The following is a 25,355-nucleotide window of genomic DNA, read 5'->3' as shown; positions in this document are numbered from 1 at the left end:
GTAGCAATGAAGTGGAGATTTTCCTGTACGACCATTTCAGGATTGTGCCATGAATATCAGGAATCTGGTAAAACATCAATCTCCAACATCACTGTGGCCAGAAAAAGATCCTGCAAGAATGGAACCAATGATGACTGAAGAGAATCGTTCAGCATAACAGGAGTGCAACCCTTTCGCAAGTTGCTGTAGATTTGAATGCTGAGCCATCAACAAGTATCAGCGTGTGAACCATTCAACGAAATATCATCTATATGGTCTTTTGGAGCCAAAGGCTGACTCATGTACCTTTGATGACTGCACGACACAAAGCTTTATGCCTCGCCTGGGCCCGTTAACACCGACATTGGACTGTTGATGATTAGAAACATGCTGCCTGGTCAGACAAGTCTCATTTCAAATTTTATTGAGTTGATGGATGTGTACACGTATGAAGACAACCTCATGAATCCATGGTCCTTTCATCTCAGCAGGGGACTGTTCAAGCTGGTGGAGGTGCTGTAGTGGTGTGGGGCGCGTGCATTTGGAGTGATATGGAATCCCTGATACATCTAGATATGACTCTGACAGGTGACACGTATGTCAGCATCCTGTCTGATCACCTGCATCCATTCATGTCCATTGTGCATTCCAACAGACTTGGGCAATTCCAGCAGGACAACACAACACCCCAAGCGTCCAGAATTGCTACAGAGGGGCTCCAGGAACACTCTTAGAAGTTTAAACACTTCTGCTGGCCACCAAACTCGTCAGACATGAACCTTATTGAGCATATCTGGGATGCCTTGCAACATGCTATTGAGAAGAGATGACCACCCCCTCATACTCTTACAGATTTATGGACAGCCCTTCAGGATTCATGGTCTCAGTTCCCTCCAGCAGTACTTCAGACATTAGTTGTGTCCATGCAATGTCATGTTGCAGCACTTCTGCATGCTAGCAAGGGCTCTACATGATATTAGGCAGGTGTACAAGTTTCCTTGGCTCTTCAGTGTATAATATGATGACTATTGTCGAACATTTGTAGCAACAATAATAGTTAATACAGTAACTCAAAGTATAACACTCACAAGGAGCAGAAAAATATCATTATCAAATTACTTATCAATGAAAGAAAATTAATTATGTAGGAAAAGACAGATTACTACTTACTGTAAAGGAGACACGTCAAGTTGACACACACACACACACACACACACACACACACACACGACCACCAAATCCAAATACAGCATCTCGGGCCGGAATGCCGTGTGTGTGTGTGTGTGTGTGTGTGTGTGTGTGTGTGTGTGTGTGTGTGTGTGTGCGTGTGCGTGTGTCTTTTAACTGTGCCTGTCTGCAACTTTTCGCGTCTTCTTTAAGCAGCAATCTGTCTTTTCCTAGATTGTTGATATTCCTGCCTGGAGTTGCCACTGAATGGAAGAAAATTGTAATATATAAAAAACAGTTTTCAAAGCCTTTAGTTCAGAGCATCCAATGAAACCTTAAATTACTTTAATATTTAATTTTTTGCACCATATATAAAAAGAATAAGGAATTGTAATTACTTACATTAAGATCTCCTCGATACACTGCAGTCAGCATAGCTTGGTCACTTTGTTCCTCTTGACCCATTTTATCTGTCTGCAAAGTGAAGCCTCTAAATTAAAAAGAAGATGCAATCTACCAAACACATGTTCTATAGAAACACACAGATACACTCTGTTCTATAGATTTGTACATAAACACATACCTCCTGTAAGAATGCCGAAAGAACAAACTTTAATTTTTTTAAAGATTATTATGCTCTGATATTACAGTGTAATGATGTATGTATAACATTATTAAAGTATGTAAACTCAAAATGTGTCAAAGATGAGAACTATATAGAAATTGTCAAATTAGATCAACCATCTATTGCATGTAAGTCAGAATCTCTGCATAATGGCCGATTGACTTTTGACAGTCACTTAGTCTCTTGAGAGACTGGTTCACAATACACCACAGAAAAACAAAATTCAAACAATGAACCATGTAAACATGCCTAAAAGATTCAAACAAACAAAAAAGCAAGGAATCATGCCTAAAACATTATATGTGCCAAGTTAAAAGTTTATGGTGGACTAGGATTTGAATTTAGTTTCCTGCCTTATGTGGACAGTACATAACCAGTTATGTGTAATAATTGTAACGTTTAATACCTGCTGATGAAATGCAGAAATCTTCATTCAAAATCCAGTGTGGCACATTCTTTTTACTTGTCACATAAAATCACTGCAACATATGATCTGATTAGAGTAAAATCACTTTTAAAACAGAGTTTATATGGTATACAGACTAGCAATGAAGATGGAATTCCTACCCTCAGATGAAGATGTTGTTGTGGAGACAGGGTAGAAATTGAGAAACAGAAACAAGAGCTAAGTGCGCAACAAGCCATGACCCTTCTGGTGCAAATCCTAAAGCATGGAGCAATACTAGGAAAAAGGAAAACTCTCTCACTCAGGCTGTCAAAGCTTTCTTTACTGTATATCAACAAAAATTTCTTCCCTAACTTGGCAGCTAGATTAATACCAGTAAATGCCAAGTTCTAAAGAAACAAACTGCCATGTATAAAACAGCTTCAAACTTCTTATTACTTTACACATGTGTTAATGTTGTGGCAGAACTGCCAGAAAATATCAATATCTTTGCTTTTTTGTACTTTGCTTCACTTACTTTGGTTGCTAACCAGTTGGTGTGAGACATTCATCATGACTGTTACCGTAATTGTCGAAATCTATTTCTTTGTGTTTTGATTTATTGTGTACCAATAAAATATTACGTAGTGAAAGTAAATGGTGTTTTCTGTGTTATAAGTATAACACTCGCCATACTGGTGACCCCGACGCGCAACATATGTCCGATTCGACAAAGTGGCCGTTTACTTCGACATCTCCACATCGCTCACCTTCCTCTCCTTTCGGACTACAACAAGATGCTAATGGTGCCTCTACACTGCCCTTCCACGGTTTCCTACGCACAATGCCACCAACAACTGGGATAAAAGTGGAAGATAAGTACAATGCCGTGGAGTTTTGCCCGTCATCAACAATGCCGTTGTGGACTCTTTCAACATCGTCAGTGATGTCACCTGCTATGAAAACTTTTTCTATGTTTGTCTATAACAAACCAATCATGAGTCCTGTGCCTAAATTTGTGACTCACAGTGCGTCGTATGTACAACCTCCTGTGACATGTAGTGTGCAACAGTGCCCCAACACTATGAACCTCACAGACTTTTCGAGCCCACAGATCACTTGGAGCTCCCCATATATTGCTGATAAATCGGTTTTGGACACATTCTCTCCCCCACTCACTTCAAGACTCACTACAAAAACAGATGGGTACAAATTTCAGTGACAACAATTACTGGTTGGACAGTCGTCCCGCCCCGATTGTTTCCGCAGCCCCGGCTGCGCCTGCCGCGCCTCCCACGCCAGCCGTGTTTAAATCAGCAGCCGTGAGTGACAGCTTCATAAACACTCCGCCACTCCCTCCACTGTGCTATCAAATCTGTTACATCCACAACACAAGAGTGAGAAAATTCCTAAATTACCAAGGTTCATGATGGACAACCCGCAAACGTGGTTTATTTTGGCAGAGACTATATTCACCACCCTAAACATTGATTCAGACAGTGCTAAATTTATTGCGCTTATTAATGCCCTAGAGGACCACGCTGAGTGGGTACAGGACTTAGTGCTGGCAGCAGACAGATCTGTGAACATCTAGTTAAGACTACGCAAGAGTCTGTTTTATACATACTGCAAGATGTACATCTCAAAGACTCTACTCCTTCACAACTGTGGCGACGTATCAGAGCAGTCTTCGATAGCAAAACTATGCCACATGAAGCTTTACTTTCTTTTTGGGTTGCAACGCTGCCGCAAGCTATCCAACTGCAGCTCCTATCACACGATCAGGAACCTCTACAAGTGAAACTATTGCTGGCCGATGCTGCATATAAGATAATCAACAGAAGAAAGTTGTCTACATGTGCCCCCCTCAATATTACGCCTCCCCCGCATGGCAGATGCCGATCTTTCCAAAACAACAGACAGAGTACACTGGCTGAGCACCAGATTCCACACCGTCCTTCACCATCACATACCACAGCTTCAAGTGACGTCCCTCACCCGGTAACAACACAGGATCAGCAAGTTTATCCTCTCTGCTGGTATCACTCCGTTTACGGTATACAGCCAGGAATTGCCGCTCACCTTGTGCAATGCGCCCAAACATGCACGGCAGGCCGCTATAGGCGCAACGGTCCGCACTGTGACGTCAAGTCGCCTAACAGATCACAGGCTAGTACTTCCGAATTATTCTCTCGGATGTTTATATATCCAGGATATAGCTTCTCAGAAATGGTTTTTAGTGGACACTGGTGCTGATGTGATCGTCATTCCACGTTCAATGGTCACTTCTACAATCAAGCATTCGCCTCACCAAATCAGAGCAGCCAACAATTCCTCATTAAAGGTTTATGGTGTAACGCAACTTCGTATTTACTTCGATGATACACATAATTATGAATGGACATTTTCAGTAGTAGAAATCGACGAGCCAGTATTAGGATTGGACTTCTTAACTGCTCATAACTTTTCTCTGGACTTATTTACACCTGCCCTCTGCTCAGTGGATTTTAAACAAAAATTTTCGGCGATATTTTCCCCATCCACGCCGACAGAATGCAGCTCGAATACGTCCTGTCAACAAGACAAAGAGACAGTTTCTATTCTATCTAAGGAGGTCAAAGCTGCCGTAGTGAACTTAGTTACGCAACACCTCGAAATCGACAAACTGTCCGAAGACAATGCAAAGCTACTTCAACGTTGTGATGTCCTGACTGATGAATTGCGTGGGTTTAGAGAGGAGATCAAGATTAAAAGTAATAACACGCACGAAACTACACGGGACCTGCATACCGCACCGCTGTTTATATGCAGCCACAGCAGCGCCTGCCATGACGTGGGCAGCGAAGACGGCAACCCGCCCCGCAACCCCCCACACTGCGCTCCACTGTCCGCCTCTCATCAAAACACAGAGGCGACAGCTGTTAGCCTGGCCGCAAGATGAGATGCAGGTCCGTGAGGTGACGCGGGGTGACTCACGGTGAGTTTTTGCGAACCACACAACTGAATGGTCCTGCGTACGTTAGAGCGCAGTGTGACGTGACACAGTTCCTGGGCTTGGTGACCCTGCGGACCGCAGTTTCCTGTACGCAATTTACTGCGAGGCTCACAGTGGTTCTGGCTGTTGGTAGTTCGAAATGGAAGAAAAGCTAATTGAAGCCGTACGTGTTCGCAAAGTTCTGTATGATACAAGCCATGAAGATTACTTGAAAACGAAGCTGAAAGCTGAGAAGTGGGAGGAAGAGGCCAAGAAAACGGACATATGAAATGGTAAGTTGCATTGTAATTAGTTAACATTCTACATTGACATTGTTAAAACTCTGTAGCAAATTTTCGTGATGTGCTCTGTCCTGGTTAATGTTTATCAAAAAAGATGCCTAGGTTCCTTATGATATCATTCCTTACTAGCATGTAGCCCTCCATATCTACCAGTGAAAATGGAATAGATGGATTTCATCACGTCTTTGATATCAATATAGAATCGAAACTGTCATCCAAGTGATGACATGAAGTTCTATGAGCACTGTTTAAATCGATTTGCTGTTGGATAGGCCTTATGAGTAATAGGATTCTGTTTCTGCTACGAAAATATGGTTTCTGATAATTGATAATAATGAAATTTGCTCACTTCTCGCTATATATACAGTAGCCCTGGTGACAGCAAGGGCTTTTCTCACCAGCTACTCTGCCCCTTCTGACTCACGCCATATGCTCCTCCTCGTGCCTTCTTAGGCGTGAGAACCTGTAGCCAGTTTCATCAGAGCGATTTAACACACCGTTTCGAACTCAAACTCAGATTCGGAATCCGATTCTGAACTTATATCTATTAACATAGCAGAAGTACTTGCCATCTCTGCCAGAGCCAAAGTTCCTCAGCAAACTGCGTATTGAAACTGCGATCCAACTTGCGATGATTGTCGCCGTGACTCACGCTGCCGTGAGGAATTTGGCGTGAGCCCCCCTGAGTCACCTCACGGGCCTGCGTCTCATCTTGCGCATGCGCGCGCAACGATTCCTTCGTGCAGTAGCACCATAGTCAATGGAACACCGCCGGCTGTTGCACACTGCAGCTCCGCGGACAACACTGCAGCTTTCACTGAACTACCGTTCAATGATAACATATTTCAGGTTAGTTCCCTTTCATACTTACTGCGCACCGACAATAACGTCGCTCCTTCCTACGTCCCTCCACATATTTATGCCACACCTATTCACAAAATCAAGGCCATTACTATGGGCGTCTGTCACAGGCTTAACACAACTGAGGGACCGCCTGTCCGTTCTCGCCCCCGACGCCTCAATGCAAAAAAACTTACCGCTGCCAAAGAATGTATTAATAAACTTTTACGCTTGGGTATAGTCCACTCCTCGTACAGTGCGTGGTCTTCCCCAATACATGTCGTTCCCAAAAAGGACAATTCCTTTCGACTCTGTGGAGACTATAGGCTTTTGAACACCAGAACAATACTTGATAACTACCCTGTCCCACACTTCCACGATTTTTCACAATCGATGTTCAGTGCCTATTTTTCTCTGTGTTAGACTGCAAAAAGGCATACCATCAGATTCCGATGCACCCAGAAGATATCCCCAAAACCGCTATCATCACCCCATTTGGACTATATGATTATTTGTTTATACCTTATGGATTGAAGAATGCCGCCCAGACCTGGCAAAGATTCATTGCACCATTCTACGTGGCCTTAATTTTTGCTATGCCTACCTAGATGACATTATTATTTTCTCCACAACTGCCAAGGAACACAAACAACACCTCCAACAGGTTTTTGATAGATTGGCATGACACGGAGTTGAGATTAATCATGACAAATCCCAACTGGAGAAGCCAGAGGTTATTTTCCTGGGACATTTGGTCAATAATGAAGGCATCCGTCCCACCTCAGATAGAGTACAACAAATACTTGACTTTCCCCTCCCTCAAACCTATAAAGAGTTACGTAGATACCTCGGAATGGTAAATTTTTTTAGACTCCACATTACACATGCGGCATCTCTTCAAGCCCCTCTCACTGAGGCCTTAAAGGGAAAGAATACCACAGGTGACAGACACATAGAATGGGATCAGACCATGCAGCGAGCCTTCGACTCGCTTAAGTACGCCTTGCTGAATGCTATTACCCTGTCTCACCCTCACCCTGACGCCTCCCTGACAATAACCACAGACGCTAGCGATAATGCCATTGGCACAGTTTTGCAACAGACCCTACCAACAGATACTACACCCCTGTGTTTCTTTTCAAAAAAGCTCACCGAAACGCAAAGAAACTGGTCCGCATTTGATCGTGAACTTTACGTCATTTATGAGGCCGTAAAGTACTTTCGTACAGATATTGAAGCCCGACTTGTGACAGTTTACACAGATCACAAGCCCCTTGTCGAGGCTCTCCGCAAACCAGCATTAGATGTACTACCCAGAAGGTTTCGCCATATGGATTTCGTATTACAATATGTTTCAGACTTTCAGTATATCAGGGGTAATGACAATGTTGCAGCAGACTACCTGTCACGTTTGTCCTCCCTGAAGACAGCTGTTGATCCTCACCACTTACACGAGCTCCAGCAATCCGACCCAGAGATACAGCACCTTCTCTCTGACTCTGATACTTCCTTACAAATTACTCTACTTCCCTTCCCTAATGATGATTGCTCATTGTATTGTGACATTAAAACAGGTCATCCTCGTCCTACAGTACCTAAAGCTCTTAGGAAAGACGTTTTCGACACAATCCACAATCTCGCTCACCAGAGCATTCACGCGACTACGTGCCTCATTACAGAGAGATACATTTGGCCTAATGTAAAAAGAGATTGTAATCGGTGGGCGAAAGCATGCATACCTTGCCAGAGAGCCAAAATACACAAACATACTAAGCCCCCATTAGGCAAATTTACTGTGCCCTCAGGTAGATTCCGTCATGTCGATTTGGACATCGTCAGCCCATTACTGATATCTAACAACTTCCGTTACTTACTGACCATGATAGATTGTACCTCACGTTGGGCTGAGGCTGTCCCCATCGTGGACATTATGGCCGACACTGTAGCTAACGCTTTTGTCCACCATTGGCTTTCTCATTTTGGTTGTCCTACTTCACTTACCACAGACCAGGGGAGACAGTTTGAATCCAATCTGTTTAATCACCTCTGTCATCTGTGTGGTATCAACAAATTCAGAACTACAGCCTATCACCCGCAATCTAACGGCCTAATAGAACGATGGCACCATACCCTGAAGGTCGCTCTCATGTGTCATTCTTCCTCTTGGACTGAGGCACTCCCCTGGGTCCTTTTAGGGTTGAGGACGGTTTTCAAAGAAGACCTTAAAGCGTCAGTTGCTGAGATGGTATACTGAGAAAACCTCGCACTTCCAGCAGATTTTCTTGATGATCCTCCTCTACTTCCCGAGTTGGTACGACAGGTTCGACAGCATATCACCAAGTTACGTTTTCCGCAACCTCGATTGCATGCTACCCCTCCGGTTTTCATTTACCCACACCTCGGTTCTTGTAACTGTGTGATGCTTAGAGAAGACGCCGTGCGTCCACCCCTTGCTCCACCCTACACTGGCCCATACCAGGTCCTGTCACACTCTGAAAATACTTATACGATCCTCTTTAAGAACAAACCATCTGTCGTGTCCGTTGAGCGATTGAAACCAGCACGGATCCTTAACGACACCGACATACACGATAATGAATCTGTTTTGCAAGAAACTTCAGAGGCCTGTCCTAACCCTTCTCCACAAGCTAATCAAACACTCTCTGCAAGTCAAGGCCCCCCTCTTCTGTACTTCACGCCTCCGAGTGCCAGCAGTAATGAACTAGTGTTTCAAGTGACTTGAGTGACTATGATGTGGACTCTATAAAAATACAACTTGTGGACGTGAAAGTAAATGGTGTTTTCTGTGTTATAAGTATAACACTCGCCATAATGTGTTAAGTATTCGACATTAAGTATGAAATCAAGAGAAAATTTATAAAAGATTTGATACTATGTTTAACATTTGTAGAAAGTTTCTAAGTGCTCTCATTATCAAACAACAAACAAGTATAGTCTGCGTAACGTGCACTCTTTTTTAAGCAAAAGGTGGTTTTTCACACATCTCAATGTTTACAATGTCATATCTCCTGAACTACATGTTGTACAATTATATAATTTTCCAGGTACATTTAGTAGTATATGTGGATGCTGTCTGAAAATGTGTTTCATATAGAGTTGGTAGTAAAGGAGTAATAAATTAAATCTTCTTGCCTGTTACAGCAGTTTTGCTGCGTGAACAGTTAAAATATAGTAAGCGATAAACTGATTTCCTTTCATCATTTTGTGGGAGGTGTCAGCAAGAAAAAGTTTTGTAAAGATTTAAAACTGTGTGTAAAATTATTGCAAGTCACTAAGTGATCTCATTCTCAAATACTGCAAGAATATAATCTAGTTGTACAGTGTGACACTGCCTCAATACATATACATATTTTCTAACTGTAATACTTGCTAATTGTATTAAACCTTTAACATAAGATTATACCATAAGATTATACCTCTTAATAAATAAGACTATGAATCATTGTTATTTTTTAAATGTGAACCATAAATCATAAACATTGAACCAAGATGGTAATATAGATCTTGTCAATATCAAACATATGGAATAATGACTAGGCCTACGTATGACATTTATTAGTGTATCATGTGTATTGTGTCAAAATGTAATGTAAATCAGTCAAAAAGTTTGAGATTTTTGGTAATAATGTGTCCCTGAGTTACATACCTCTACGTATTTTATAAATGCAGAAGTTATGTATCATGTCAAAATGTAATGAAAAACAGTCAACAACTTTTCAAGATTTTTAGTTACAATGTTATTCCCTATGTTACATATCCATACTAATATTATAAATGCGAGTCACAAGAAAAAATTCTGCTCTAGTCCAGAACTTAAATCTGGATGCCAAACTTTCACAGACCTCGTAACAGATGATGGGAAATCTGTGTCAAGTTGAAACTTTAAGCTGTTCTGTGAGAAACGTCCAAGCATTAACTGTGATACAAAGTCATGTAAGAGGTATGTGCCCATTTTGAACATTTTAAAATCTTGAAACAGTGATAATATGGACACTTCAGAAAATATACAGGGGTCACTGGTTCTGTGGTAACAAATCAGTCACCACAAAACCTGTGACTGGTACATTTTTGTAGTGTCCATATTAGCACTGTTTCAATGTTTAACACATTCAGAGCTACACCCGTACACCATACGGGCACACGTGTATAGGCTTTGTGGAAGACACCCGTACCCGGTATGGGTGCAGCTTTTCTATTTGCTGATATCTGTTTTGCACATGCTACACGACTGCCAGTTGTAGGATAACCATAGCAGTTCATATGTTGTCCAGTAGATGTAGCATGTTCAAGGACACCCTCCTCTAGCACTGCTTTTCCTCAACAGAAGTAGTCGATACCAAAAATATTTTTTTGAATTTTGAATAGGTTAATAGTATCTCAGCTGTCTTTCTAAAAGAATTTCATATGATTTTGTACACAATGTATTATATTACAAACTAAAATCTATAAAAAGAAATTACTTTATTTTCTTTATTACAATCGATATGTACTAGCTCTGAACGCACAGCTGAAATTATTTTCTTTTAGAAACATTTGAAATTATGAAATATCTGGCACACTTAAAATTTCTATTACTAATTGCACAGTTGGACAATATTTATTAAATTTATTTCTGGATTCATTTATAAAATAATGGTATAGATTAATAGAAAGCCATTTGTCAAGAAAGTCTGTAAACTCTTTGGAATATTGTTAGTACCACAGAATAGATTAGCAGTGGGTATGCCCCTTATGTGATCAGATGTGTTTTATGTTTGGCAATAACAATATAATTTTCGATTTTGAAGTGGAAATTTGTAAAGACAGTGTGATATAGAAAAATGTGAAAGGATAGAAATTACAGAAACAGAAATTAACTACTCAGGCAATATTTCACCATTATTTACATCAATTGGAACCAAGAGAACCTACAATGTCAAAAATTTCAACTTCAAGAATCAGCCGCTTGACATGAAGAACTGGAGTCAACTATGAGAAAAGAAGATAAGTAAAAAGTTTGTTGTAAATCTTACTACTCTTGAAGCTTATTAAAAGAATTTATTATGAGGTGAGTGACAATCAACAAATGATGTTAGGGAGGGGTAGATTACAACTGGTAGTGTTACTGATGCATATACAGAAATCACCAAACTACAGGAAGCACTGTAATACACTGTCCGCAGTTGTTTAACACTGATGCTCCTACCCATGATCAGTCTCTAGAGGGGTACTGTAAGATTCAGGCAGAGTTACCCACACTATTAGAATTACTAACAATGCTGGTGAAAAAATTTTTATTGTTGTACTATCATGTGGCCACCGTTACTAGTACACGAGAAGATACTCTGTTGAAAATTCAAATACAAAGACCATTAACTTGCAAGGACTGCAGATTTGAGTGTTATGCCCTCTTAATTTACCCTACTCGCCTAGGGAGACCTACTAGCCTGGGAAGCCCTGCAAAAGTTTGTGCATCTGAAAGTACATGAAATATTATTAGTGATCCCCATCAGACAGTCCCAAACTGTGTTCTTCATGCAGGAGTTAATGCACTGCCAAGCTGGGTCAATCACGACCTGCCCTATACAACAGGTATACAATGTCCCCAGTTCACATGAGCTCATCCTGTTCCACTCTCAGAAATCTGCAACAGAATGTGCTACAGAGACAGTTACAGCTAAAACAGAATTCTTTCCAAGAGTAGGATCGCATTCCCTATGTACCATGGCAAACCCAATGCTCATCATTTTACTTGTTACAACCAAGGATGTTACAGTGACACAGAGTGTGTAGAGCTATAGGGACAAGGGCTATTAATCAATAGCACTTGATGCAATGTTTCCGGACCAATCTTCCAATTACCCACCACTGTCAATGGAACCACCATCCTAAAAAACAGTCACACATCAATTTACCTGTTGGACCTACCCTTTGAGATCCTACCCACCATAAATCTGACTTACTGGAATAATGGTTTAGACCCAACTAATCACCTTCCTAGATCAGATGTTAGCTATATAAAATAGCTGCATATTATTGGAGCAACTCTTGTACCATATGAAAAGGTATCGTACAGAAAATCATTGCCAACTTGTAACTATAGGAATCGCAACTTAAATTGCCCAGAGAATCTTGGCTGTAATAGGTATTGCTAACTACTAGTTCAAGAGAAGATTTCCCAAATACTTGCCTTTAATCTATGGGTTCATACCAGTAATAACAGCGCAAACAAAGAACTCTCTGACAAAAGGACAGAACAATAATGGACCACAGACTCACAGCTTCTTAGTTAGTCAGTTAGTTACTTTCATATTCCGTGGAATATTTTGCAAGATAAATGTGGGAGAAGTCATTTTACATTCACATCTCAAATTACTTTTTAATTATGGCTACATGCTGACATTTATAAGTATTTCTTTGTTTTTTGAAATATAAAGATGTGAGTTAGTAATTCCTACCCAACACTTTCTACACATTACAATAACACAAATTCTTTCACAGAACAGAAGGAGCTGTCAAAAAGAAACTTTCTCATTTTACTTTTCTGTATGCCTGACATTTTATATCACTGGGTAAGTGATCAAAAATTTTACCTGCAGTGTTATTCACCCGTACCTTAATGTGGAGTGCCTTAATGAACGTAATTTTTTCTAGTATTTTAATTATGTGCATCATTGTTCCTTTTGAAGTGTAATGGATTGCTTACAACAAAATTCATAAGGGAAAATATACTGTGAGCAGTACTCATAATGCCCAACTCCATAAGCAGAATTCTATAAGATGGTCTGAGTGAGCACCAAATATTATTTTTACAGCACATTTTTTAGCAAGGAAGATTTTGTTTCTTAAAGAAGAGGTACCCCGGAACATTACTCCATATGACATTACTGGATGAAAATATACAAAATATATCAATATTACAGAACATACTTTTACATTCATAAAAAAGTCCCAGACTGTGTTAACAATGCTAACAAGAAAAAAATTGCATGTGGCGAGATATGGACCTACGTCTTTCGGCTCCAGAAACCACAACGTTATCCATTACATCAGCATTTTGTCATGTAAAATGAGTCTCCTGTCTTCGTTATCACAGTATCTACTGAAGACTTAGTTGATGCTTCATTAACTAACATTTAATTATAATGGTGCACGTTTGTGATAAATTTTAAGTGCTCCATTACCTTGAAATGGCATATAGCAAATTACAATACAAGCGTGTTTCATGCTTAATTTCCAAATTATTATTAGCCGTCGATAAATAGTTGTAACAATAATTATAATAAATTATTCCAAGAGTTACGTGTTTTTATAAATATCTAATACGCATGCATGAGGTCTTGTGAAAGGCCCATACCGAACGGCAACGAAACTCGATAGTCGTTCTTGCACTCATCATTGTTGAACGTTGTAAAGAAATCATTTTTTCTCATTCTTTTCTCTTTGTACATATAAGATATACATATATACAGGGTGAGCACAAAGTCTTGACCTGATTATAAAAATTTATAAAAGAATAACCGTTTGACATAATAAGTTACATTTGATGCTGTTACATATGTTAGTGGTACTAGTTTTTTTTTTTTTTTTTTTTTTAAGACCACTTAAGTTAGTAAACCTCAATGTGTGCTCCCTTGTTAGCTCGGAGAACACATGTTACGAAACACCTGGCGATAACTGGAATACCGCCTCGACATTCTCCGAGCTACCAAGGGAGCACACGTTGAGGTTTACTAACGTAACTGGTCTTAAAAAAAAAAAAAAAAAAAACTAGTACCACTAACATATGTAACAGCATCAAATGTAACTTATTATGTCAAACGGTTATTTTGTAATAAATTGTTATAATCAGGGCAAGACGTTTGTGCTTACCCTGCATAATAATTTTATACCATAGATAATATTGACATCCAAACAAAACAGGGAGAGATAAGCTCTTCAATTAATTAATCTTCAACTGTTTGTCACTGTAAATGGTAGCGATCGGACGTATGACGAGATCCGCCGCAATAATACTGTTAAAATGTGTATCCAAATCATACATTAAAGAAGTGTTATCAAAAGTTATTAGGAAAGCAAAGTTTATTCGTACATTCGCGACGACCACACATGACTGTTCATCATTCCACCTGCGCCGAGAATCCTGCATCAAGATGATCGAAGGAGACAAGAAGAATTTAGAGTGAGCAGAGGAGGGGCGATCCAGAAACAGTATTGTCATACCAATCCCTAAGCACAATAGCAGTGACAGGAAAACGAAGTAGGAAAATTTATGAATGTTAATCTAATAATGTATTGAATTTGAAGGTCTGTTGATATTAATGCCAGCTATAGTTCACTCAGGATGTGAGTACTTTCCAATTTTTTCAGTTATTCTGCAAAGGATATCTTTTTTAATTATTTTAGCAGCAATTTTTAATCAGTTTTCATTATAGATCATATTTTATGCACACCCCCTATTCCCTCAAACACTATTCAATGGCGACCGTTCAAAAAAATGGTTCAAATGGCTCTCAGCACTATGGGACTTAACATCTGAGGTCATCAGTCTCCTAGAACTTAGAACTACTTAAACGTAACTAATCTAAGGACATCTCACACATCCATGCCCGAGGCAGGATTCGAACCTGCGACCATAGCAGTCACGCGGTTCCAGACTGTAGCGCATAGAACCGCTCGGCCACTCCGGCTGGCAATGGAGTCAAAGGAAATGGCCATAGTTGAAAACTCATTACAAAGTGCAATATGCCAAGACGTCGGAAATCCGAGTTTGGAAACAGCTGAAAGTAACGCGCAAACTCGTGAACTGGTCAATGGCTTCCAAAACAACGAAGTTGGCGTTCCACTATTAAAAAATGATGACACTGGTAATATAACTAATCTTGATGCCACTTTAATGACGCTCGATAAGACAATTTCTCAGGTCTCACTGGGAAACATTTTTTCAAATAGTGAAACTGAAGTGCACGAGTGCGAAAACTCCTTTGATTATTTGCTTACGACGTCGCAAACGCAAGAACAGGAAACAGTTCAGAAAAGCAATGCAAATACTAGTGAGAGACATGCAGCTCATGCAAGTAATAACATAACCGTTTGCACAGCAAAATCAGACAATTAACGAGTTCAAGAATAGTATTAGTTAACAGTTCAGTGAGGCAAGCAAAACTATAGGCACTGAATTATTTGGTAAATTAACCGATAAGTTCACAGAGCTCGGTAAACAACTAAAACAAGACAATTACCGACATGTCTCGCAATATAAATACATTAACAGAAAAAGTAACATCTGTAGACTATAAGCAGGAACAACTTGCACGTCAGTGAGGCATATTCTCAAATTCAGGAGATGCAATCCGAAGTGGATGCGTCGGTAAAAAGTGTGATGAACACAGTCAGGGAGCTGCAAGAAGTATGCAAAAACCTATCTACAGAAATACACAAGTTGAGTCTAAGAGTAGAGTCAAAATTTGCCAAAAAAAAAAAAAAAACAGAGAGGTAAGTTATGTGCAGATGTAAAGAAAATAACTGAAAAGGCTGAAGTCGGGATGCTGGATAGGGGCAGCACCTTTGCTGAAAATATAGCGTTAGAATGCAAAATTTATATTGATACTGTAGAAGCAGCTCTAAAAGGGAAAGAAAGTCAACTTCTAGGTAAAATAGATTCGGGTTTAAAGGAACCAAGAGCAAAGGTTATGAGGCAGCGATGCTAAAACTAATGACATTCCAAAACAACATTTGACAGAAAACAATCCCAAGCTTTTAGAGCAGTTAGATACCTCTACAGGTCACTCACAATACGGGGTTAGCCAGGCGAAGGAAAACAGTGAAGGTTGCACAATACAACACTTCCCGGCAGCTGCATCTGTGGAGCAAGCACAGTTGCCATGCGCCACGCCAAAGGCGAGCGTAAATACGCCTGTCACTGACATTCTTGCAGATGACGGATTACTTACGCGTTGACAATTTCCAATATTTACTTCTGAATGGAAAAGAATACACCCCATGGTCTTTATTAGAGCATTTCGAAATGTTTTACCTCGTATCTGGACCGAAGACCAGAAAATTAGATTTGTTGTTGGATACACACAGGGTGACGTTATGCTACGGGCTACAGACGTGGCGGAACATTGCCAATATTATGAACAGTTTGAGAGAGCATTGCTGGATAAGTATTGGTCTGACGCTGTACAAGAGAGGCTCAGACGTGAAGTATTCAACCCAGCTCCGTTCAATAGCAAGTATGGAAGCTTAAGGGGCTATTTTGAAAAATATTTCAATAAAACCAGATACTGGACGAACCCGGTATCTCAAGGAGGCATGCTGAAATTTTAAAGAACCGTCTTCCTGCCCACACTGTAAGATAACGGGGGATAATATGGCCATACAGCAGCTTTGCTGGCAATGGAAATATCAGCTATGGAAAAAATGGATGGGACCTGAAACGCACAAAGACAAGTTAATGTACTGGGTGATCAAAAAGTCCTTATAAATTTTAAAACTGAATAAATCACGGAATAATGTAGATAGAAAGGTACAAATTGACACACATGCTCGGAATGTATAATAACATTAGCTTTAGGATGCTGGAAAATCACGTTCTGGAATTTATGTTGTTAGTTTAAGACGTGCGAGCGGGGCACACGATACTCATTAAAGCCTGTACTATGGTAAGTGAGTGGGGTTCACCTTACGAGACAGGATTTTTGTGTAGATATTGACCGCGTGTACCTGAATGGTGGCAAATCAGACTTACACCCACTCTGTAATAACAATGATACGTCAAGCAAGTCCGAAATACAACTACACGTCAGGACGGACAAAAAGCAACACATAAGATGCTACCAATTTGTTAATAATATGGTCGCCAGCCTAATTAGGCATTAACTGAGTTTCTTCCCTGTACAAGTTGGCAGGTATTCGTGCAAAGCAACAAGTAGTAACACTGCATAACATAGTAGAATTTTAGAAACAGGAAACCTATTGAACTGATAGTTTCACGTTCTGTACTGATATGAATAAACCATAAATACATAACACTACACTATAATGTTTACTAGAAAACTTCGTACTGTCTATTGATCTGATTAAAATCGGGCATAGGTTACCCTAGAAATAGCACTTTCGAGTCACCCACACAATGTCAATTTTGATAAAGATAAAAACACTGATAAATTTTGGATTTTATATTGACTTTAACTTTTGCTGGTCAAATCAATTTAGAGCACTTCAGAATTCAAATCATAAAAAGGGGGGGGGGGGGGGGGGGGGGGGAACCAGAAACTGTTGTGATCACTGTATTAAAAAATTTGATTACTGAAATTATTATGCGCTGAAGATTTCCAGTATATGAGTTACTACTCTTTTTATCGCATTTACTGCTCATTTAAATACCTTTATATCTGTCTCAAAATAATTAAACTTCATTACTATATCAATATTAAAGTTATCTTCCAACTTTGTCAGACCTTTGTTATTCATTTACTGGTTCATTAACAAAACAGTTCTTTAAACACCATTCTAACATAGCTAGGTCTGCAGGTAATTATTATTAACACAAACTTTAATTTTTCATCTCGGGACACCCGGATTGCACAACATTTGGAAAGGACCCTGTCTAGGATAGTTGTGAGGATAATTAAATGATAGGAAAGTTCTGGTAAAATTTAAGTTGTTATTGAACAGTATGGAACAAAAATAACACTGGTCCATACGAATACAGTACTAAAAGTTTCAACCTGTTTGTATCGCTGCGGCGGTTGGGAGGTGGCGAGATGGCGAGCCACAGAGCACACATGCAACCACAGCTATGGCTCTTGACGTATCGGCACTTTAATTCTTCTTAGCGTCGCAATACTTTTCCGTTTAGTGCCTTTGGAATTTTTCCATGCTGTATGGGCGTTGGAACGGCATACCCGAGGCTCAATGAAACTACGTCTTCCAGGAGAGCCTCCTAGCTCCAGAACGTGTTGCTCAGACCAGTGCCAAACTCCAACTACTACTGCTGAGCCCGTTGTGCCATGCAGTGCCCGTGCGCATTTCCCTGCGCTCGCCTGCCATCCACCTTTTACCGCTCCCTTACAGACAGGGTATTCACCCGAGGTTTTACATTCTACATATTCCAACACATTGCCTACATATGGACCAGACGCACAGTTACAATCTTAAACATCTTACAACAGTCTCAACATTTGTTACATTTCAATTCTATTACAATATTGCTTGACATTTGACATAAACACTAATTTTTACATTGAAACTCGTTTACAGTTTTCTTAACACAATGACATGAAACAAAAAAAAAACAAATGAAATCAGAACATCAATCACACTAGTTTATCGAAAAATCAGATGGAAAAAAATTTACTTATATGTACAATAGTACAGCGTCGTCGTTGTTACACATGCCCCTGTTTCCAGTAAATTTCACTAAGTGCAAATTTGATGGGAACACTGAACTTTGTATTTATACAGGGGTTCTGAATCTTTGTGTGAATGTGCCATCATAAAATTTTATATCATAAAACTTCCTTTCACTCACACATACAGGTCTATACTTTTTAATATATCGAGAACATTTACCTATCATTTACTTAAGTGCCTTTGGAACAGTCCAACCTCCTATCAGAACATGATTTAAATAGCAAATTACTTATTATTAAATTTCTCAGAAAAATAAATTCAAAAGCTGAAACGTAAACACTTAACTACAAAGCATATACAAAAACCTATATACACTATAAGACAATTTGTTGCTGCTTGCATTGAATGGCAGTCCATTTCCTTATTTACTAATAAACACAAAATAATATTTAGAAAATTTACTACACATATTTGCTGCCTATTATTCAGATTTGGGCAGTCCATTTCGCATCATTTTATCACATCACTTGTACCACACTTACAATTCTCCTTTGACTATTTATCTGCCCTCTTTGGTTTTGGCAGTCCCATCTTTTATTTGGCTTGCAGCATTTGCCCTTTCTTTTCAGCCCTTTTCTCCATACATCTCTACATTTATAGTACATTTGGTAATCTGAAACTTACATAAGTACATTATCATACTGACATTAGTATACATACATTTACAAAGATTTGTTACATTTAGAGTAAAATAATTTCATCATTAGATACAGCATATTTACTGCATATTGCTTTCTGAGTGTACTTAGGTCACTCACTCCTAGGAACAGACAGTTTCAGGTCCACAACGTTTCTTACACCTAAGGTCTCTTGGATTTTGGGTAGATCAGGTAGTAAGCATTATCATGTGGAACGTTCTGTATTATATACGGTCCATTATAAATATATTTAAATTTGGAAATGTCATGGTTCAGTTCACTAGATTTTTCGTGGGTTTTTAAAAGAACATAATCTCCAATTTTAAATTTTGAAACTTTCAGGTTTTTATCGTGTCGTTTAGATCTAGATTCAGCTTTCTGCTTTACCCTTTTCTTTCTTTTGACTCAAACCCAAGCTTGTACAAGGTGGAAACTCTAGTTTTTCCTCAATTAAACTTTTACTTCTGCTCTCTAACAAAATTTCTTCCGGCGGGAACCCAGTAGTTTCATGATGTAAGGTGTTCATGACATTCTCAAAGTCCAATATAAATCTGCCCCAGGCTCTAAATCATGTCCCTTCCTGTTTTTTCCACAACGCACCTTGGTCGACTGTGACATAGTCCCAAGATATGTTCCTGACCTGTGAACCATTTATATCTGGTGGCTTTCTAGGTTTCTGGAGCTCAAAGTCTTTGCTCACTTGAACTCTTTGCAAAATAAACACTGAGTCATCAGGTGGCTCCTTTTTTCTGTGTTCAGTCTCAACATCTGGGTTTTGTTTTGAAACTTCGTCATCAGTAGGTACAATATCGCAATTAGCTGTATTCCCATTATTTTCACTAGTACCGAGATATTCGTCATCTGAACTATCGCCAGAATCCAACGATTCTGGATCGCTCTCAGGTTCTAACATAAAAGCTTTTCTGAGACAGGCACTAAGTTCTTCCTCTGCATTTTCGTCAGGCTTTGATTTTAACTCAGTATCCTCTTTTGACAAAACGACCTTATTATCAGCTTTACTCACATCCACTGTTACTTCATATTTAGTGTAATCCTCGTGGGGTTACGTTACTCGTAGGTAATTACCTGCCCCTTCCCCACGGTGCCTTTCGGTAACAGCTTGTACTGTTGGCGGATCATTAACAGAAGTTACTTCCTCATCAATGCTTAGGATTTCATCCTCCATTCCTTCCTATCTTTAACCTTCGTCCTATCGGCAGCACACGTACTTTGCGCGGCGCTATTTACTCTCTCCTCTTCAAATTTGGGCCACGTCACCTTATCGACGTCCCTACTATTTCCTTTTCCACTAATTAACCTCCTTGCCTGATACTCCTTCTTAAAATCCTCCCACTCACATTGCTTGAGGCCCTTGTACAGATCGTCGATCTGCACACGCCAATCAGTTACTTCTGCTAATTCATTCTCACCATTTACTTCATTGCTAACACTGCTAACCGCACCTCTCTGTATATCCACTGTTCCATCCACTATTTCCTTCGCCACGGAATTACCACTCGTAATGTATTCGCCAGCTCTTACGGCAATGTTTGTAACTAATTCTGCCGCCTTGCTAGTGGCTTCTCTCTGAACATCTGTTCTGCTAGGCTGGGCCATTGCCCTCTGTTGCTCCACTCGCCTGTTAACATGTATCACTCTGCGCGGCGAAGATGAGTCATCTGCGCTCACACCTGACGCTTGTTCTGCAACAACATGTTGCATCGTTCCACGCCTGTCTCTAAGCTGTCTAATAACTTTACTGCCAGTCTGGTAATGTTTCTTAAATCGTGGCCGGTATGTTCTGTCCGCTTCCGTTTGTCCCGCAACGTTCGCGGAAATCAGTTTCCCGCGTCGTTATTATTTTGCGCGCTGTACCCTCTACCACGACCTAGATAACTCCCTCTTCCTCTTCCTCTACCTCTCTGTATCACGTTGACGCAAAACCCATCGCCGTCATTCCTCTCGTCATTATTATGGTTATTCCTGTTACTAAAATTCTGATAATTGGCACGACTTTCACGCCAGTGGTCTTCGACTTCGACCCTTTCGAGAAATGCTTGGAAGCTATGATGATTGCTTCCCACATATCTCTTCGAATCTTCTGGAAGCTTTTTATATAGCTCCCATACGATTTCAGAATCGGATCTTCTCCCTCTTAAGTGTGTCAACTTTCGGTACCAATATTCGCAGAAACTAAAAGAACCAGAGGTTGTACAGAGATTCAGGGAGAGCATAAGGGAGCAATTGACAGGAATGGGGGAAATAAATACAGTAGAAGAAGAATGGGTAGCTTTGAGGGATGAAGTAGTGAAGGCAGCAGAGGATCAAGTAGGTAAAAAGACGAGGGCTAGTAGAAATCCTTGGGTAACAGAAGAAATATTGAATTTAATTGATGAAAGGAGAAAATATAAAAATGCAGTAAGTGAAACAGGCAAAAAGGAATACAAACGTCTCAAAAATGAGATCGACAGGAAGTGCAAAATAGCTAAGCAGGGATGGCTAGAGGACAAATGTAAGGATGTAGAGGCCTATCTCACTAGGGGTAAGATAGATACGGCCTACAGGAAAATTAAAGAGACCTTTGGAGATAAGAGAACGACTTGTATGAATATCAAGAGCTCAGATGGAAACCCAGTTCTAAGCAAAGAAGGGAAAGCAGAAAGGTGGAAGGAGTATATAGAGGGTCTATACAAGGGCGATGTACTTGAGGACAATATTATGGAAATGGAAGAGGATGTAGATGAAGATGAAATGGGAGATATGATACTGCGTGAAGAGTTTGACAGAGCACTGAAAGACCTGAGTCGAAACAAGGCCCCCGGAGTAGACAATATTCCATTGGAACTACTGACGGCCGTGGGAGAGCCAGTCCTGACAAAACTCTACCATCTGGTGAGCAAGATGTATGAAACAGGCGAAATACCCTCAGACTTCAAGAAGAATATAATAATTCCAATCCCAAAGAAAGCAGGTGTTGACAGATGTGAAAATTACCGAACTATCAGCTTAATAAGTCACAGCTGCAAAATACTAACACGAATTCTTTACAGACGAATGGAAAAACTAGTAGAAGCCAACCTCGGGGAAGATCAGTTTGGATTCCGTAGAAACACTGGAACACGTGAGGCAATACTGACCCTACGACTTATCTTAGAAGAAAGATTAAGGAAAGGCAAACCTACGTTTCTAGCATTTGTAGACTTAGAGAAAGCTTTTGACAATGTTCACTGGAATACTCTCTTTCAAATTCTAAAGGTGGCAGGGGTAAAATACAGGGAGCGAAAGGCTATTTACAATTTGTACAGAAACCAGATGGCAGTTATAAGAGTCGAGGGACATGAAAGGGAAGCAGTGGTTGGGAAGGGAGTAAGACAGGGTTGTAGCCTCTCCCCGATGTTGTTCAATCTGTATATTGAGCAAGCAGTAAAGGAAACAAAAGAAAATTTCGGAGTAGGTATTAAAATTCATGGAGAAGAAATAAAAACTTTGAGGTTCACCGATGATATTGTAATTCTGTCAGAGACAGCAAAGGACTTGGAAGAGCAGTTGAATGGAATGGACAGTGTCTTGAAAGGAGGATATAAGATGAACATCAACAAAAGCAAAACAAGGATAATGGAATGTAGTCTAATTAAGTCGGGTGATGCTGAGGGAATTAGATTAGGAAATGAGGCACTTAAAGTAGTAAAGGAGTTTTGCTATTTGGGGAGCAAAATAACTGATGATGGTCGAAGTAGAGAGGATATAAAATGTAGGCTGGCAATGGCAAGGAAAGCGTTTCTGAAGAAGAGAAATTTGTTAACATCCAGTATAGATTTAAGTGTCAGGAAGTCATTTCTGAAAGTATTCGTATGGAGTGTAGCCATGTATGGAAGTGAAACATGGACGATAAATAGTTTGGACAAGAAGAGAATAGAAGCTTTCGAAATGTGGTGCTACAGAAGAATGCTGAAGATTAGATGGGTAGATCACATAACTAATGAGGAAGTATTGAATAGGATTGGGGAGAGGAGAAGTTTGTGGCACAACTTGACCAGAAGAAGGGATCGGTTGGTAGGACATGTTCTGAGGCATCAAGGGATCACCAATTTAGTATTGGAGGGCAGCGTGGAGGGTAAAAATCGTAGAGGGAGACCAAGAGATGAATACACTAAGCAGATTCAGAAGGATGTAGGTTGCAGTAGGTACTGGGAGATGAAAATGCTTGCACAGGATAGAGTAGCATGGAGAGCTGCATCAAACCAGTCTCAGGACTGAAGACCACAACAACAACATTCGCAGAAAACTTTCAAGGAATTCCTGCCCCTGTTATCATGAAGTTTGGCCATGATAAACTCGCGCCACAAATGATCCTGTTTATGTTCGGACTAGTATTCTTCCGTAAACTTTTGTTTAAACTCTTCGAACGTCATTAGTTCGGTATTCAAGTTAATTCCCCAGCGCTTAGCGTCACCTGCTAAGGCACTAATTACTACGTTTATCTTCTCCTGACCAGACAAGTGTTCAGGAAACATTCTCTCGCAATTTTTGATGAAATCCAACGGATGCCATCCGTTATGTTTCTTGGCAGGATCGAAGCGCTCCTCACCTTCCAACAGCTTCGTAAGTGGCGTGCCATTACAGACCACACTATGCCTATCATTGATTTTACTCTCGAGATCGAATATTTTGCCTCGAATTTTCGATGCATTTTGTTCACACTTTTGTACACATCCGGTAACTTTTTCGCCTAAATTCCGTTCAGTATCTGAAACTGCCTTTTTCAACTGTGAGATTCCGTGTTGACATTCGTTTACGATCTCAGTTTTAAGACCGAAAACTTTTTCGTCTACTTTTGTTTCAACTAGAGGCTCTACTTTCTCTTGGATGTTGAGAATTTCAATATCAAACCTACTGTTAATGTTGTCAATTACCCCCTGCATAGTATCCATATTTTTATTAATTGTGTCAATTTCAAACTTCATAGTATTTACTACAGAGCTTAAATTACCCATTTTTTGTTCTACCTGTTCTATTTGTTTACTAATTTTAATTCCTTGTTCTTCGACCTGTGCTTTAAGCTGACCAACTTGTGTTTTAAGCTGCTCGTCAACATGTGTTTTAAGCTGATCATTCTGTGTTTTAAGCTGCTCGTCAACGTGTCTTTTAAGTTGATCATTCTGTGTTTTGAGCTGCTCGTCAACGTGTGTTTTAAGCTGACCATTCTGTGTTTTGAGCTGCTCACTCTGTCTTGCAATTTGTTTGGTTAATCGTTCAAATAAGTCGTTCATGCTTAAAATTTTCACACTGTTTTGTTCTACGGAATCGGTGTGTTCTGATCCTACATCAAAATTTTCTTTCGGTTCTTTCTTTATCTTTGGTGAATCAAACATGTCAGTGGATTCGTTCACGTACCCACTATCATATACAAAGTCATCCTCTACTTCCTGTTTTATTCCTTCCTGTGTTCGAGGCGATCTCGACATTTCAATCTGTTTGTTAACATGTTCGTGGTATTGTATGTACGCCAATTGTCTACCGCTAACGCCATCTGTTATCTGGCTGCGTAAACTCCTGTCATTGCCAGCCGCATCTTTCATTACGCTCGTCCCATCTACCGTGTCTACGTTCCTGTCCATACTGAACGCAAATTACACCTCACTACCGTACTTGACGTTCACTTCTATTTAATTTACTGAGTATTATTGCAATTCGTGCCACTGAACATCTACTGTTCGGTATTCACGTTAATTTGTGACCGACAACTGGATGTCCTGTCACCGGGAGCCACTTGTACTGTGCGCGCGGGGCACACGATACTCATTAAAGCCTGTACTATGGTAAGTGAGTGGGGTTTACCTTACGAGACAGGATTTTTGTATAGATATTGACCGCGTGTACCTGAATGGTGGCAAATCAGACTTACACCCACTCTGTAATAACAATGATACGTCAAGCAAGTCCGAAATGCAGCTACACGTCAGGACGGACAAAAAGCAACACATAAGATGCTACCAATTTGTTAATAATACGGTCGCCAGCCTAA

General features: G+C 40.0%; 1 protein-coding gene across 1 annotated transcript in view; it reads right to left on the bottom strand.

The window, feature by feature from the left end:
• LOC126419408 (serine/threonine-protein phosphatase 6 regulatory ankyrin repeat subunit C-like) overlaps positions 1 to 25,355 on the bottom strand; it is a 372,581-nt gene that overhangs the window by 327,579 nt on the left and 19,647 nt on the right. Inside the window, exon 2 of the mRNA XM_050086600.1 lies at positions 1,549 to 1,620. Within this exon, the coding sequence (XP_049942557.1) occupies positions 1,549 to 1,611 (63 nt within the window). The 5' untranslated portion in view covers positions 1,612 to 1,620. The remainder of the gene's footprint in view (positions 1 to 1,548; positions 1,621 to 25,355) is intronic.

The sequence above is a fragment of the Schistocerca serialis genome, chromosome 1 (genome assembly GCF_023864345.2).
Source record: "Schistocerca serialis cubense isolate TAMUIC-IGC-003099 chromosome 1, iqSchSeri2.2, whole genome shotgun sequence".
Lineage (NCBI taxonomy): Eukaryota > Metazoa > Arthropoda > Insecta > Orthoptera > Acrididae > Schistocerca > Schistocerca serialis.
The sequence above is the reverse complement of the archived record's forward strand: the minus strand, read 5'-3'. Positions and strand labels throughout refer to the sequence as shown.